Source organism: Anastrepha ludens, chromosome 6, assembly GCF_028408465.1.
Source record: "Anastrepha ludens isolate Willacy chromosome 6, idAnaLude1.1, whole genome shotgun sequence".
Classification (NCBI taxonomy): Eukaryota; Metazoa; Arthropoda; class Insecta; order Diptera; family Tephritidae; genus Anastrepha; species Anastrepha ludens.
In genome coordinates this window covers 61,196,712-61,212,412 of record NC_071502.1, presented here as the reverse complement: position 1 = coordinate 61,212,412, position 15,701 = coordinate 61,196,712, and the positions used below count along the sequence as shown (strand labels likewise).

Genomic DNA, 15,701 nt, shown 5'->3' with positions numbered 1-15,701 from the left:
GTTTTTTTTGTTTTTTTTTTTTTTTTGGTAGACAACAGCGAAAATTTGATGCAGCGATATTACGAAAAATTTTACGGTATAATATTTTACAAAATAAATATATATGTTGCAACCCCACGTACATATGTATGTGATGTGCGACCCCCATAATTAATAATGAATATATGCCAATGAGTAATGAAAAATGAATGTCTCCTAATTTTGCATGAATTTTGAAATTTTGACTCTACGCGCCCACCTACATTAACGTGAAACTTAATTTTTTGTTGCATTTAAAAAATAACAAAAACAAATATTGTTTGTATTTACAGTCCATGGGTGCAGTGTAGCACCGGAGTTACTTACATCCCACACACACTCACTTCAATACCTAGGCGCTGACAAAAAGAAATTATAGCAAAAAAACGATAAAAGATTTGATTCGACAATAAATAGAATGGACAAAAACTGTACAACTTGAAAACGCGATGGGCTCACGGGATGAACTTGAACTGAACTGGATAACTTCAATGATGACTAAGATGAGTAGTAGTAAGTAGTAGTAGTAGTAGTGGTAATGCGTGTGGTAAGTGGTTATACGAGTATTAAATGCTGATTCGTCTATGGAAATGCGCATTGGCACGAGTTTTTGTGATTTTTGTCTCCTACCATGACTGACGAAGTCCGGATCCATTATCGTGCCACGCGGCTCGTACGTGGTACTGTCGACGTAATCCGCTGATATATCGTAGGCCATCGTCTGTTGCGGTGTCACCGATGTCGAGTAGCCGTAGGGACTGCCATAGCTCACTTCATTGCTTGAGTAGCCATAGCTAAAAAGAGGACAGGTGAGATGAGTAAGATGAGGATAAAGATAGAGGTAAAGTTGTGGATATGGATATGGATATAGATACAGATAAGGTTAATGAAGAATGTAAAGATAAAGATAAGGCAAGGATAAAGAAGAATGTACAGATCAAGATGATGAAGATGAAGGTGAAGATGATGATGACGATGAAGATAACGATGTAGATGAAGATGAAGTTAACGATGAAGATGACGATGAAGATGGAGATGAAGATGAAGATGGAGATGGAGATGGAGATGGAGATGAAGATGAAGATGAAGATGAAGATGAAGATGAAGATGAAGATGAAGATGAAGATGAAGATGAAGATGAAGATGAAGATGAAGATGAAGATGAAGATGAAGATGAAGATGAAGATGAAGATGAAGATGAAGATGAAGATGAAGATGAAGATGAAGATGAAGATGAAGATGAAGATGAAGATGAAGATGACGATGAAGATGAAGATGAAGTTAACGATGAAGATGGAGATGAAGATGGAGATGGAGATTGAGATGAAGATGAAGATGAAGATGAAGATGAAGATGAAGATGAAGATGAAGATGAAGATGAAGATGAAGGTGACGATGAAGATGAAGATGAAGATGAAGTTAACGATGAAGATGGAGATGAAGATGGAGATGAAGATGAAGATGGAGATTGAGATGAAGATGAAGATGAAGATGAAGATGAAGATGGAGATGGAGATGGAGATGGAGATGGAGATGGAGATGGAGATGGAGATGGAGATGGAGATGGAGATGGAGATGGAGATGGAGATGGAGATGGAGATGGAGATGGAGATGGAGATGGAGATGAAGATGAAGATGAATATGAAGATGAATATGAAGATGAAGATGAAGATGAAGATGAAGATGACGATGAAGATGAAGATGAAGATGAAGATGAAGATGAAGATGAAGATGAAGATGAAGATGAAGATGAAGATGAAGATGAAGATGAAGATGAAGATGAAGATGAAGATGAAGATGAAGATGAAGATGAAGATGAAGATGAAGATGAAGATGAAGATGAAGATGAAGATGAAGATGAAGATGAAGATGAAGATGAAGATGAAGATGAATATGAAGGTGCAGATGAAGATGAAGATGAAGATGACGATGAAGATGAAGATGAAGATGAAGATGAAGATGAAGATGAAGATGAAGATGAAGATGAAGATGAAGATGAAGATGAAGATGAAGATGAAGATGAAGATGAAGATGAAGATGAAGATGAAGATAAAGATGAAAATGTAGATAAAGATGAAAATGAAGATGTAGTTGAGGATGAAGATGAAGATGAAGATGAAAATGAAGATCAAGATGAAGATGAAGATGAAGATGAATATGAAGATGAATATGAAGACAAAGACGAAGATGAATGTGAAATATTAACAATACTTACCCATTGTAATTATGATGCAGTTGATCGCTACTCGATGGTGTTTGCGTATCAAAAACTGAACTATCCGGCGCCGCGTCACTATGTGCTTGCAGCTGCGCCTTATGAAACTTCACCTCTTCTTCCACTTTCTCACGCTGTTTCTTCGACATCCTACCGAATTTTACAGCTGCAATTGAAATGTTAAACCTTGCATAAAATATACAGTTTTCTCAATGAATTCATGCACTACTCACCATCACGACTCATTCCCAATTTTAGGCACTTTTGCAGTCTACAGTATTGGCACCGATTACGATTAACACGGTCGACAACACATTGTTTATTGCGAGGGCATTGATAATTCACCACTGAACTTTGTGATCGGCGAAAAAAACCTTTACAGCCTTCACAAGTTATAACGCCATAGTGTACGCCAGATGACTTGTCACCACAGACTTTGCATGGAATTATTTCAATTTGAGCTAAAATGAGAAGATAAAAGGGGAAACATTAATGAGATGCATACATATATGCGTAAATAAAAATTTTACACCTTTTTCTCAATATCTACTATACATGTTAATTATTAACTAAAAATTTCTATTAAGATTTCAAGTGGAAAAAAGAAACATTTATTGACATCTCGCCTGCTTATTAGAAACTTTATTGACTGTCTTGTTGGCGTTTTGACATTAGCGATCATAAAAACATTAAAAGTAAGTTTTTATTTGTATGTTTAAGCTGCTTTGAAAAGTCCCATAATTTATCCTCTTTTCTATAATTTCAGTTATTCCCATATTAATATTTAACTTTTCCTCCTTGTAGGTTAGCGTTATAAAGGTTTCACTATACAGATAGAAGTTCAAAATATTGCCGTAGTTGGTTTAATTATCATACGTTCATAGCACGTTAATTTTTCAAGTCTGCTAGTTGTACTTTACTGTCCCATTTGTTTTTTAGGCTGAATTACTGCGTATACTACGGCCGCCGTAGCCGAATGGCTTGGTGTGTGACTACAATTCGGAATTCAGAGAGAACTTAGGTTCGAATCTCGGTGAAACATCAAAATGAAGAAAAACATTTTTCTAATAGCGGTCCCCCCTCGGAAGGCAATGCCAAACCTCCGAGTGTATATCTGCCGTTCGGAGTCGGCTTAAAACTGTAGGCCCCTCTATTTGTGGAACAACATCAAGACGTACACCACAAATAGGAGGAGGACCTCGGCCAAACACTCAAAACGGCCTTATAGGTTATGCAATTATAGTATAACAAGGTGCAATTTTCAAGGAGCCCGAAATTCCCGTTGCTTTGTTGCTATTCTTTTTCGCCGAGTGGTTGCGCATTTTCTTCTAAAACATTTCAAAAACAAATATCGTGCATACCCTATATGGGAGAAAATGCGCAACGTTGTATTCAAACTTCTGCTGTTCATTCATTACAACAGTTGGTTGGAAAAGTATTCGTTCTTTTGCGGTGCATCAAGTATACTAAAAACAATCGGCGTCGATTATACTGCAAACGGTTTGCGTTGGCAAAAAACAAAAACAAAAAACATATTAAAAAATATAGTAAATGAAATTGTCTGTGGCAATGTATGCAATAATGAAGCCACACTACTTCCCCTTCATGCAGGTTATTTTCAGTTTTATTTCCTGATTAACTGTGTCAAAGCTTTAAATACTTTTTACTGCACAACAGTAAAAGAGAATAAAAAAAAAACACACTCACACAAAGAACAGATTAATCGGCCGGTGACGAAAAAACGCAATGTCGCGCTCATAAATAAAATTAAATTATCAAATAAATTTCGAAACTAAATTTAAAAAATTATCAATCCGAGGAATGCGCCTAGACTGAACTGAAAATATAAAAAAACAACTTGTAGCTGCCAAAGGGCATTCGGAAGCATTATCTTTTCGCAAGATGAAGTGTATTCTTAAGTTTTTTTATTTTTTTTTATTTTCCACCTTCCCCGCCCCTACAATATCCGCTACAAATATTGAGAGTTACTCACTACACTTCCCCATAGAGGGGCACCTTGCCACTCACCGAACGGAATCTAATGCTTGCATATGACATGTATGAATGTACATATTTATATAATTACAATACATACAAATGTACGCATATGCATATTTACATACAAAGGTACGTATGCCTGTTTGTATGTATGTACGTTTAGTGTTTATTTGTGAAATGACAAGCATTCAAGATGTCAATGAACTTTCTTTGGATTTATAACACATCAAATGTATTGTATTGTATTGGATAGTGTTGACTATGTTCTTGTTGTTGTTTTTGTTGTAGAAATGTACAGTACAAGACGCTCAGTGCTACAACGCCGTTTGGCGCGCACATAAATATTTCGAAACAATATGAAATGAAATGAATGAAAAAGTAAATAGAATAAAAAACACTAAACAAAAAGCTAAAAAAGCTTTTTTGTTCGAAGCTTTGTCCTGTTCTCTTATTAAGCTATTATGAGCACTCTTAATTTGCATATCTATGCTTATACGCTCTTGCATGCACTCTCTTCATCCATTCTTTGATAATTCCCCGGCTCTTTAAAGCTATGATACTCGTAGTATATACGGGTGTATGTATGTGTGCAAGTCTTATATGCGCCTACATGCAAGTTTGTATGCATTAGTAGGTGTGTGTGTGTATGTATGCGTGTAAAATTTGTATGAATTATTGTGGCGTCCTGCATCTCATTCATAGTTGCAGTTCAACACAAAAGCTTTATGTTGCTGTTGTTTTTGTGTTGTTGGGGCGTAAGTGATTGGATGCTCGCGGTGGTTTTGGTTTACAAGCGGCTCAGCGCGGCAGCGATTTCATTCAATGTTGTTTTTATTTTTCTTCTCAACTTTATATACATACGTACATACTTTTAATTGCGATTTGATGCTTGCAAGCGCACATTAAAGCTGCTTGGGTTAAATTAAAATTATATAAAAATAAAATTAGTACTTAAGAGTTGTAAGAATTTTGTTATCAATGTAGTTTAATTTAATTGTTCTATGTATCAGCAGCAATTATGTTTGCATGTAACAAGTCTTTGGCAAAACTTTATGTGGAATTATATTTTTAATGTTCTTTGGATAAACCGTAATTACTTCACGAATAAATATTGGAATTTGAGGTAGAAAAAGTCAACCTCTTTTAGTATTTAATGAATAAATTTATGTAATATTAGAAGTTAGTTAAGAAGATTACTTTAAATACAATGTAGAGCTCTCAAATGCTCGAAGCTGGATTAACTCCAGTACTGAGCTCAGGTTTATAGGTAGGTGGGGTGGCTGTCGCAATTACACACTTAGACCTTTCATAGGTCCATTGTGATACCACTGGAATTTATCATTACCCTATAGGTTCCTTTTCAAACCATCCGGTAGCTTTAATAAACGAGCAAAGCTTCGTTAGTTTTAGATGCGCTATGTCCGCTAAATCAATTAAAAATGGCACGTCATGAGTGCGGAGCCTCCTTGTCGCTAAGCTTTCACACTCACATAAAAGGTGTCTCACTGTTTTCTGCTCTTCTGTATTTAGACAGCTTCTACAGAAATTGAAGTACGGAAGCCCTAACCTTCTAGCGTGGCTGCCTATCAGACAATGACCAGTCAATACCCCTATCATTTTTCTTATAGTTTCTCTGTTAAATCTTAACAAGCTTTTTGATCGATCGCTGTTCCATTTCGGCAATGTCTGTCTGCTTAGTTCGCATGTTGAGAGGTTTTGCCAACTTGTATTTACCTTATTCAATGGTTTGAATAGTTTACAAAGGTCTATAGTCATGGGTATCAGCGTCTTATCCACTTGGAGGTCGAGCGTTGTACCGGTTCGAGCAAGTTCTTTTGCCTTGCAGTTCCCTGCTATACTCAGGTTTATAAATTTTACGAAATTTGTATCAGAATCATGGTCCAAATTCCAAGCAATGACATTTTTTGTGAATATACCTACCTCATACTTTTATTGCACTAGTTTACAGCTAAAAGAACTCAAGAACCAGACAACTATGTGAAATCGGTCGCTGAGCCCGAGAACACGTATTTTTTCTGCCACGTAGTTTACGAGATAGCGGTTTTGGAATAAAAAAAGGGAAGTACTCAAGAGTTTCTAATATCTGAAGAATTCGTTGAAACATCAAAGGATGCGATACCAAAAGAAAGGTAATTAAAGTAAATTAAAGATAATTTAATCTTTCCTTATTGCTTAATTTTTTTTAAAATCATACGTTTTCCGGATATTAAAAACGTTAATTTTTTTTTGTTTTGTAAAAGTATGAAAATTTCACTCTTTATTATAAGAAATATATGTATGCATACACTCCACTTTTTTTTAGTTTTGATTGACTCTCTGGACTGAGGAATACGTTCTTTCAACGGTTGCTCTTCTTCCCCTCCTTCCACAAGCGTATACTAGTTTTTCTTCCGCCAACTCTAATTTCATTTCTTTTGGCCTCCATGGTCTTTTCCGGTCTTACTCTATAGTTGCAATTAAAATTGATTACTTATGAATAATTTGGGCAAACGCATACTAATTACCAATGACGCACCAACGCAACTTCGGAAAGTGCGAAATCAATGCTTGTGCGCACACTTTTTCAGCGCAATAGATGGTACGCCTTATCGATATTTCTCGATAGCCTTGAGACAAAAACAATAGTTAAGATTATTCTTGTCGGAATATTTGAAGTAAATATTCGGTTAAATTCGATATTCAATTCACTAGTTCGTGAGTTATTGTGCTAAGAGATGTGCTAATGAAAACAATGGCAAAACGACATGAATTGAACTTCGTATTGCTCTCACATCCACCGTAATCGCAAGATTTGGCTCCCAGCGACTACTGGCTGTTCGTAGACCTAAAAAATACTCGTCGTTAAGAAATTTCGATCGAATTAAGAGGTTATCGCTGAAACTGAGGCCTATTTTGAGGCTAAAAATCGTTCTACAAAAAATGGTATTGAAATGTTAGAGCGGCGGTTGGAATGATTGCGTTGTTCTTGATGGAAATTACGTTTATGAATAAAGTTAATTTTGCACAAAAAAAAACATTTTTTTCTCTTTTTGGCACGAGACTTTTCAGCCCATGTGTTATAGGGGCATACATGCTAAGGAAAATAGTTTGTACGCACAATTTTGCTGCTGAGCATATGAGAATATAATTTTTCAACATTTTTGTACTCATTTGTGATATAAATGAAAAAAAGTCCTCTAATAAATAGAAAAGTTATTCGCATGAGAATAGAAATATAAATTTTTGCATTGAACAAATAGCCAAAACAGCATCGACTTTTGTGATATCATTAGCTTGTTTTCCTGGTAAAAAAATACTTAGACTAATAAACTTGAATTATAAAACTCCACAGTAATAAAATCTCTACACAATTTTTTCATGGTCTCTAAACAGCGTATGAAATCAGACTGCAGAAAGCAGAGTTCACTTGCCCCCAATATGATGTGAAGACAACATTCATTCTTTAAAGCCCCAAGGGTTGGTACAACTCTACCTACTATAATGATTGCAGCAGAAACTGGGCGATAAAAGGAGAACAAGGGATGGTAAAGCCTCGACTGTTGCTGAAGACTATCTTGGAAGCTTTTGGGATCGAATGAGATATCTGCAGAGATCCCGCCGACTACCAGCTCTATAACTTGGGGGCCTTCATAACCAAATATAATATATTTTCCGTAAATTTTCTAGCAATGGTTTATTATTACTATTATTCTATACGCCTATTAATCGGCCGCCGTAGCCGAATGGGTTGGTGCGTGATTACCATTCGGAATTCACAGAGAGGTCGTTGGTTCGAATCTCGGTGAAAGCAAAATTTATAAAAACATTTTTCTAATAGCGGTCGCCCCTCGGCAGGCAATGGCAAACCTCCGAGTGTATTCCTGCCATGAAAAAGCTCCTCATAAAAATATCTGCCGTTCGGAGTCGGCTTGAAACTGTAGGTCCCTCCATTTGTGGAACAACATCAAAACGCATACCACAAATAGGAGGAGGAGCTCGGCCAAACACCTAACAGAAGTGTACGCGCCAATTATTTATTTATTTTTATTCTATACATAAAACTAGCTTTATCAAACAAGAAAGAAAGAGAGTCTACTCGAGATGCTTTGCGACGGATTTGTCTTCACTCAGGGTTTTTAATTACCGTAAATTCGACAACATTTCGATATTCGACCAAAAACCTGTTGCAAAGTGTTCAAATTTTCATTTACTTACAGCATATATTTTATTTCCTAGAATCTCCCTTCCCGTATTTTTATATAAATACCTCCAAAGCTTGGCTTCGAAGAAACTGAAATAATCGATCACCCTATCATGAGTGAGTATGTATGCATGTAACTACGTATCCATGCATATGCAATTCGCTTGTTTTCTGACAGTCCAAGAAATTATTATGTAAATAATACACTTATATGTACACATACATATTTATATGTGTACGGCAAAAAATACTGATTTTTTGCAGCTTCACAGCTTTTCGATTGGTTTGCATGCTAAAAAGAATACAATACATGCATACCGTGCTGTACGTGCGTGTGTATATGTGTGCCTGTTTTACAGAAATACTTATCTTGTTGGCGTGGCATGCAGTTGGAATCGCAGATTGAAAGGATGGAGGGGAAGGTGCGCTATCGAGGAGGCCGAGTTGGCTGAATGGACTGCGTGCCACCTTCTCGAATTTACAACAACAGAAAACACATTTAAAGTGAAGTGAAAAAATACACGCTGCAAAATACAAAAGCGGCAATGTAAGAATGCAAGTGCATGCATTTGTGCATTTACGTGTATGAATGCCTGCGTGTGTGTCCATATGCGTCGGCGTCAAAGTGTATGCATTAATGTACGAGTTTGTATGAGCAGTTGACAAATTTAAGCGATTCCCACCTGTGATAAAGCAGCGCAAAGGAAAAAGCTAAACAAACTAAATTTTTTTCGTAATTACTTTGGGGTTTTCTATTTTTCTTTTTTAGTTTGTACAATAATTCATAATGAAATTTTTATATGATGAGCGCCAATGAGTGCCTAGCAATAACACTTAACCAATGATTAATAATAAGTAATGAGCAGTTAAAAACCATCAAGGAGTAAGTAAAAAATGGAAATAAACAAAAATTATAGAAGCACTCAAACTCGTACTCCTGTACACTCGCACTGTAAAAAGGCAATTATGTACATATACTCGTATTGTAGATGAGCATAGTTACTGGGCCGTTTCTGTAAATCTCAACTCTAGCTTATATGAGACTCTATGCCAAAGGTGACTCAAACAAAAGCAAGTACTGAAATAAATGAAATGTAATAAAGACGGCCGAAGCCGCCCCTATTATAGTTTGTGCTAATAATATTTAATATTTTTTATTAGTATTAATATTTATAAATCTTCTTCGTGTTGCTGGTCGTAGAGAAATGACAGGCATAATATTTATGCTTCGACTACTCACAGCGTAAATTTCTAGTTCGTTTTTTCTCGCAGAAAATAATCTTAATGTTTCATTTCAATTATAAAAGTGACTTTAAACTCTTTTTTTTGACTTCGTGTTAAAGAATCTATGGAGGGGCCATTTTAATGTTTATATCAATGTGTTAAGTCTTACTCTGGCGCCTTTTAATAAAGGGTGTTTCTTTCAACTGTTTTCTTAATTACAAGAGCCAATTGACATTCAAAAATGGTCCAGAAATACGGTACCATATCTCCGCTGTGCAAAATAAATCACTTCACGCTTCAACAATATTTTGAAATGTGGAAAATTATCTTCCAAAGTAATGCTGGATTGTCCATATTACGTGTTTATTAAAAAGAAGTTTCGGTCTATAGATTAACAAATATACGCAACGAATTACAGTTTCAAGCCTCTTTGGGAGTAGTAGCAAAAATGGTAATTTTTATTTGACCATTAAAATACGATTGGAATTTCATGATATTTATTTGATGATTTTGGTTTCAGCAGTATAAAGCCGCATTTTACGAAACTGACCACTTCAGAGCTGCGATTTGACTCGCTAGACTTTTTTTGCAGATTTCAGTTTAATATTAATGTTGTTCCAATAATCCAGAAGCGAAGCAAATCCTTGAGTTGCCTATCGGCCGCGCCATTGGTGAGATAGAGCAAGCAAGCTCTTATATGTCTAGGAAAATTATATTGACAAGATGGGCTAATGTAGAGCCAGCCAAGGCAGAGCTTTGAATGAAAAGGTTTTCTAAAATTAATTGAAACATTTTTCTTTATCCACGGAAAAATATTAAATAGTGTTTTTTTAAGAATTTTTAAAAAGAAACCTCACGATAGCCAAACCTTGTTTTTTAATAAAATCAATGAAGATAATAAGCGTAAATGAATGACAATGTTTAATTAACTTTCATGATAACAAATTAAATTTTAAACTTAGTAGTAGTATTTAGAACGATTTTTTTCATTACAAAAAATTAAAGAAAAATTAAAAATTTGGATCATATGAGCTTTCATTTGTTATTTTAATATATTGTACATAAGCATAAAACGATTAGAAAACTCCTACTGTTAATGACTTTGCTTCAAACTTTGCTGTCACTTCGGTTATATTTATTTATTTAGTTACAATCTAGAAGATACAAAAATTTCTTACAGACTATTTACAGTGAACATTTGCAATATAATTACTAATTAAATTAGTTTATTAGTAACTACCCAAATCGCAAATATGAGAGGATTGGAGTTCCCTTAAGCACCTGTGGTCTGCTACTGGAAAAATGGGCCTCGCGTCAACTCAGCGAGCGCTGGGCTAATGCGCAAACATGCAAAGTCGCGAGATCCTTTTGGACGCGGGTGGATCGAGAGCGCTCGAGGGAACTACTAAAGCTAACAAAGCCACAGCTATCGAATTTTGTAGGTATCCTCAGCAGACACCGCCCGTTAGGTGTTCATGCGGTGAGGTTTGCGATTGCTTCGAGCCCTTTCTGCAGAAGCTGTCTGGAGGACGAGGTGGAATCATCCCTGCACCTTCTTCTCAGCTGTCCTGCTGCTCTCGTCGGGCTAAGGTTTAAACATCTGGGCTCTCACTTTTTCACTTCACCGGCAGATATTGCGGGTTTAAATATCACACATCTGGTGAAATTCATCAGTAGTCAAGCTACTTAGTAAGTCAAGGCTAATACAAACGTAAATCGCCACTGTTGGTTGTTATTCTCTAATTCAAACCTCTTCTTCCGTTTTCTCCAATTGTCTGGTTCTTCCCCCTCACCCTTTCCCCTCCCGTCCCGCTGTATGGTATCACAACGGACAAATTTTACGTTTTTGTGCAAGTGGACCCCTCGCAACAGCAGCCATTTAACCCAACTGCCCAAATCTAGATTTTGGTAAAGAAAAATCTATGTCAAAAGTGTTTTGGGGCTTACTGTATTTCTTCATCGTTCTGGAAATGGGAGAATTAGAAGCATCGTTCTTACTCGATCTAATACAAAAATATCATGATATCGTTGGCTTCCAGATGGAGGGTTAAAACGAATACAAGTGAGAATAGGCAATCAATCGCACCTTATATTTAAAACAAAGTCAATGATAGAATAGTTCATTTATTATTTAGGGATTTAAGTTAAATCGTAGTGACCGAATAGCAAAACGAACAAAAATTTTTTTGAAACAGCTTCAGCCGTTTTATATGACGGACATTGTAAGGTCTCCTTATGAGGCGACAAATGAATAAGTAAGACTGCAACAACGTAATTCAATTGACTATAGAAAAAAAAATAGAAACTTCCCATCAAAAACTCCTCGAGGGTCGTACATTAAACGAACTCAGTAAAGAGTCAAGAATTTAATAGCAAGTATGGATCGAGACTTATGAAATGCTAAACAAAAAAAATTTGGTAACATTAAGATGCAAACAATTCCTATCATACTAAGCTGTTACATAATCAAGATGGGTTTGAAGTTTGATAGAATCAACATAACTCGTGACCATTTGAAATATTTAAAGACAATTAACTAAAAGGCAGAAGAGGACGAAATTCAGAAAACAAAAACATGAGGTTGGTTACGATTGACCTCACTGGCATAAACCCATGCAACTATAATTTCAAATCACTTTAAAATTGTAGAAAGTTTGGAAATTGGCCGTGGGCTGGTGATAATGCTTTAATTCTCACTTTTAAAAACCACTTCTTTGTTTTCCAGGCTGCACTGAACTTACCCATATTAAGAAACTGAATTTTATTAAAATTGGGTAAGTAATTGCTAAGTCATTCTTGAGCAAAATCTATCTACATCTGATTTAACTGATAATTTCATTATTGAAATACTTTTATTGACTTCATCAGTGGTTAAGGAGAGCTCTCCAAAATTGATAAGAGCATCGAAGCTAGAAGCAATATCATCACTTAGGTCTGCCTCAAAGTTCGAGCTGAAAAAGTCCGCAAAGAGAGTAAAAGGAAGCGCACAGGTTTCATTATAAAAAATTTGTAACGGGTTGCTTGAACACGAGTTCAATCAAGACTTTGACGTTATATGAAATATAATCATAACGAGTCTTTCGATGCATGCAATTATTGGTTCATTTTCTTAAAATTCGTCACAAAGGGTGTTTTGTTATCATTAAGGTTACATTTGGTAGTTAATATCATGACGAAAGAGACTTGAATACCCTAAGAATAGCAGCCATTTTATTTTTAAAAAATACTATTTCTAAAAAATACTCCTTTTGATGTGCAAGCTTTATGCGTACGAAGATGGATGCACTCGAAAGTTCAAAATGTTTTTTTTTTGGAGTGAGCAAAATAAGAAAGAAAAAAAAACTATGTATTGTAAAATATTTTCTGTTACGCTAATTATTAAAAAATCTAAAATTTTAAAATACAATTAATTTGGCATTTATCGACAGTCGACTAGCTAATCTTAAGAATTGCTTCAATTTTAAAGTCTCTGTTTACGGTTGTAGGCGCTACAGTAGTTTGAACTTGAACTTGTGGTGCAAAGTTCCTTAAGGTTTGAAGTTAACCTAGAAACTAAATAAATAATTATGCGATAAGTTTAGAGAAAGAGTTTTGTCGCCTTATACTCTCAAAAACTGTAACAGCTGTAACAGTTAACAGGATTCGCCTAAATATCGATATGGGTTAGCGACAAGTAGAAGTAGAATTACTAATTCTTATGTGAATTTCTTCTAATTCTAATATTGCCTTTTGAAACAGCCCTTCTAGCCTAACTTACACACATACCTCCATAAATATTTATCAATATCGATAACCTATAGGCTGTTCGAACTAACCTTTGGTACATAAAAAATTCTGATGTCGTACTTTATTGTTACTAAGAGCCTTCGGTTAATAAAAAAATAATACAACAAATATGTGCATACTCGTGCATAATTACATAAATATGGTATATAAGTATGCCCATATGCATACATACATATAAATATGCACATACGCACACATACGAGTATAAACACGTAAGCATATTAATTAAAATGTGTTATTATCCGCTTTTCAGTTGCAGTTCGTTTTAAATATTTTATTTTTATTTTTATTAATATTAACACAACGTCAGTGTTTAAATTTCCAAGAAGTCGTCTGCCATTTAAATTGTAAAAAATTTATTTGTTTTGAGTATTTGTTTTCGCTTTATTGTTATCGTTATTATTTTTGCGTATTATTTTGGCAGCGAACAGCAGGCCAAAAAGTTGTTGCCTTCGTTATTGTTGTTGCAACTGCATTCCAATAACAGAATTTTCCAACACAAATTTGTATGCGACTACAACGAGCAATAAAAAGCAATGTAAACAACAAAAATAACACACACTCATACGCTCGCACGCACACTCGCACAGATGCATATCTTCACCTGCATACACATACGCACGCAATGACACGCAAACGATGCGACGTCGCTTGGAAGGTGCAACGAATGCATGCCACAGCGCATTGTTGTTCTTTTGATGTCTTACATGTCAGTTTGTAGTATGTTTGTTGTGTTGTTTTTGTTGCATTATGAGGATAAAGCGGGTCTGTGGGCCGGTGCAATGCAGTGTGCGAATGCGAAATCCGACGACGTAAAACACACAAGAGAAAAACCAAAAACAATGGCAACAACTGCAAACACAAATACACCAACTCAATAGCGAAGACAAATGAGTAGCTACCATGCGAGCGAGGTAGGTGCGGTGAGAGGCGCGAATATTGCACAAGCGACACGGCATAAGCACCAGTACCAGCAGCAGTAGCAGTAGCAGCAGCAACGATAATAACAACGACTGCAGCACAAAAAGTCACAAAACAGTACCGAATGCTAGGCGCAGCAAAAATAAAAACAACAGCAGCAATAATAAGAAGCAACCAGTCAGCCGCACGAATGGCCGTACTGCGTCGTGCCGCACAATGAGCCCGCTCGCCAACAACCAAACAAGCAACCAAGCAGCCAGTCAACCAGCGAGCCACCAGCGCCAATGATTCGTTTGCCTCGTCAGCTTCGGTTCGCATTCGTATTCGCAAAGCAGCTTCGTAAGTGGGTCAACGCGATGTGGGGTCATTGCACTGCAGAAAACACTTTGCAGTTAGCACGTCGCTGGCGCATAAGCACAACCAGTCATACACACACACATACACAGAGTATAGTTGCATGCAGCCGGCAGCAAAATAAACAAGACACACACACACATATACCTCTCGCTTGCTAGCCATTAGCGGATTCTACTACATCATTTTAAGCGGCGTCGACGTCGTTGCAGGCGTCAACGGTGAACAACTCCGTCTCAAAGCGCACATAACTCTTCTACAGTGGGCATATTTGTACATATATATGTATTGGAGACTAGTGTGTTTGTGAACGTTGGCGTAAGCGCCAACGGCTGAGTCTGCGAGAACACTGCCAGCGTCATATGTCACACATATCAGCGCCGTACTCTTACTTGCTCTTACTCAACTTACTTTTGCTCTCGCACAGCTTTATCGCGCTCAACTCAGCCACACAATTGCAGGCGACAATTCTAAGTATTCTGCTTCATTGTGCTGTACTCTGTTCTATTCTACACTATTTTATTAAATTTCTATTTAGTTTCTATTCGCTGTCGTCGTTATAGTGCGCTTGTGTTTTTCGATTCAAATACTTATGTATGGATGTATGTAGTGTTTCATCAACTATTTTGGTGTTGAGCTTTGCTGTCTGGTTTTGTCTGGTTCGGTTTAGCTGTGGCGAACTCCTTAATTCTAACTCCAAAACACAGTATCTCATATTTACTCATAAGTACATTTATGATAGACACATGTTAATGCAGACGTATGTATGTATGTACAAATGTGTCTGTTTGCATATGTGTTTTGTAAGCACATTAGCATTAGTAAATATGTATGTGTGTATGTATGTAGTGGTAGGCCCAATGCTTCAGTGTGTTTTCCGACCCAAAGACGGTTCCAGATGTGCAGCTGATTTGACGCTTTTAAAGCCGCTGAATGTTTCATAGAATTCATATTTTCAAGTAAAGTCTGTGCATACATATGTAT

At 36.3% G+C, this 15,701-nt stretch overlaps 1 protein-coding gene across 1 annotated transcript in view; it reads right to left on the bottom strand.

Annotated features, from left to right (window-relative positions):
- Nucleotides 1-15,701, bottom strand: part of LOC128866540 (probable nuclear hormone receptor HR3) — a 50,146-nt gene that overhangs the window by 3,080 nt on the left and 31,365 nt on the right. Inside the window, exons 2-4 of the mRNA XM_054107355.1 lie at nucleotides 2,467-2,694; nucleotides 2,234-2,399; nucleotides 649-812 (exon numbers count right to left, since the gene is read on the bottom strand). Coding sequence (XP_053963330.1) covers nucleotides 649-812; nucleotides 2,234-2,399; nucleotides 2,467-2,694 — 558 coding nt within the window. The remainder of the gene's footprint in view (nucleotides 1-648; nucleotides 813-2,233; nucleotides 2,400-2,466; nucleotides 2,695-15,701) is intronic.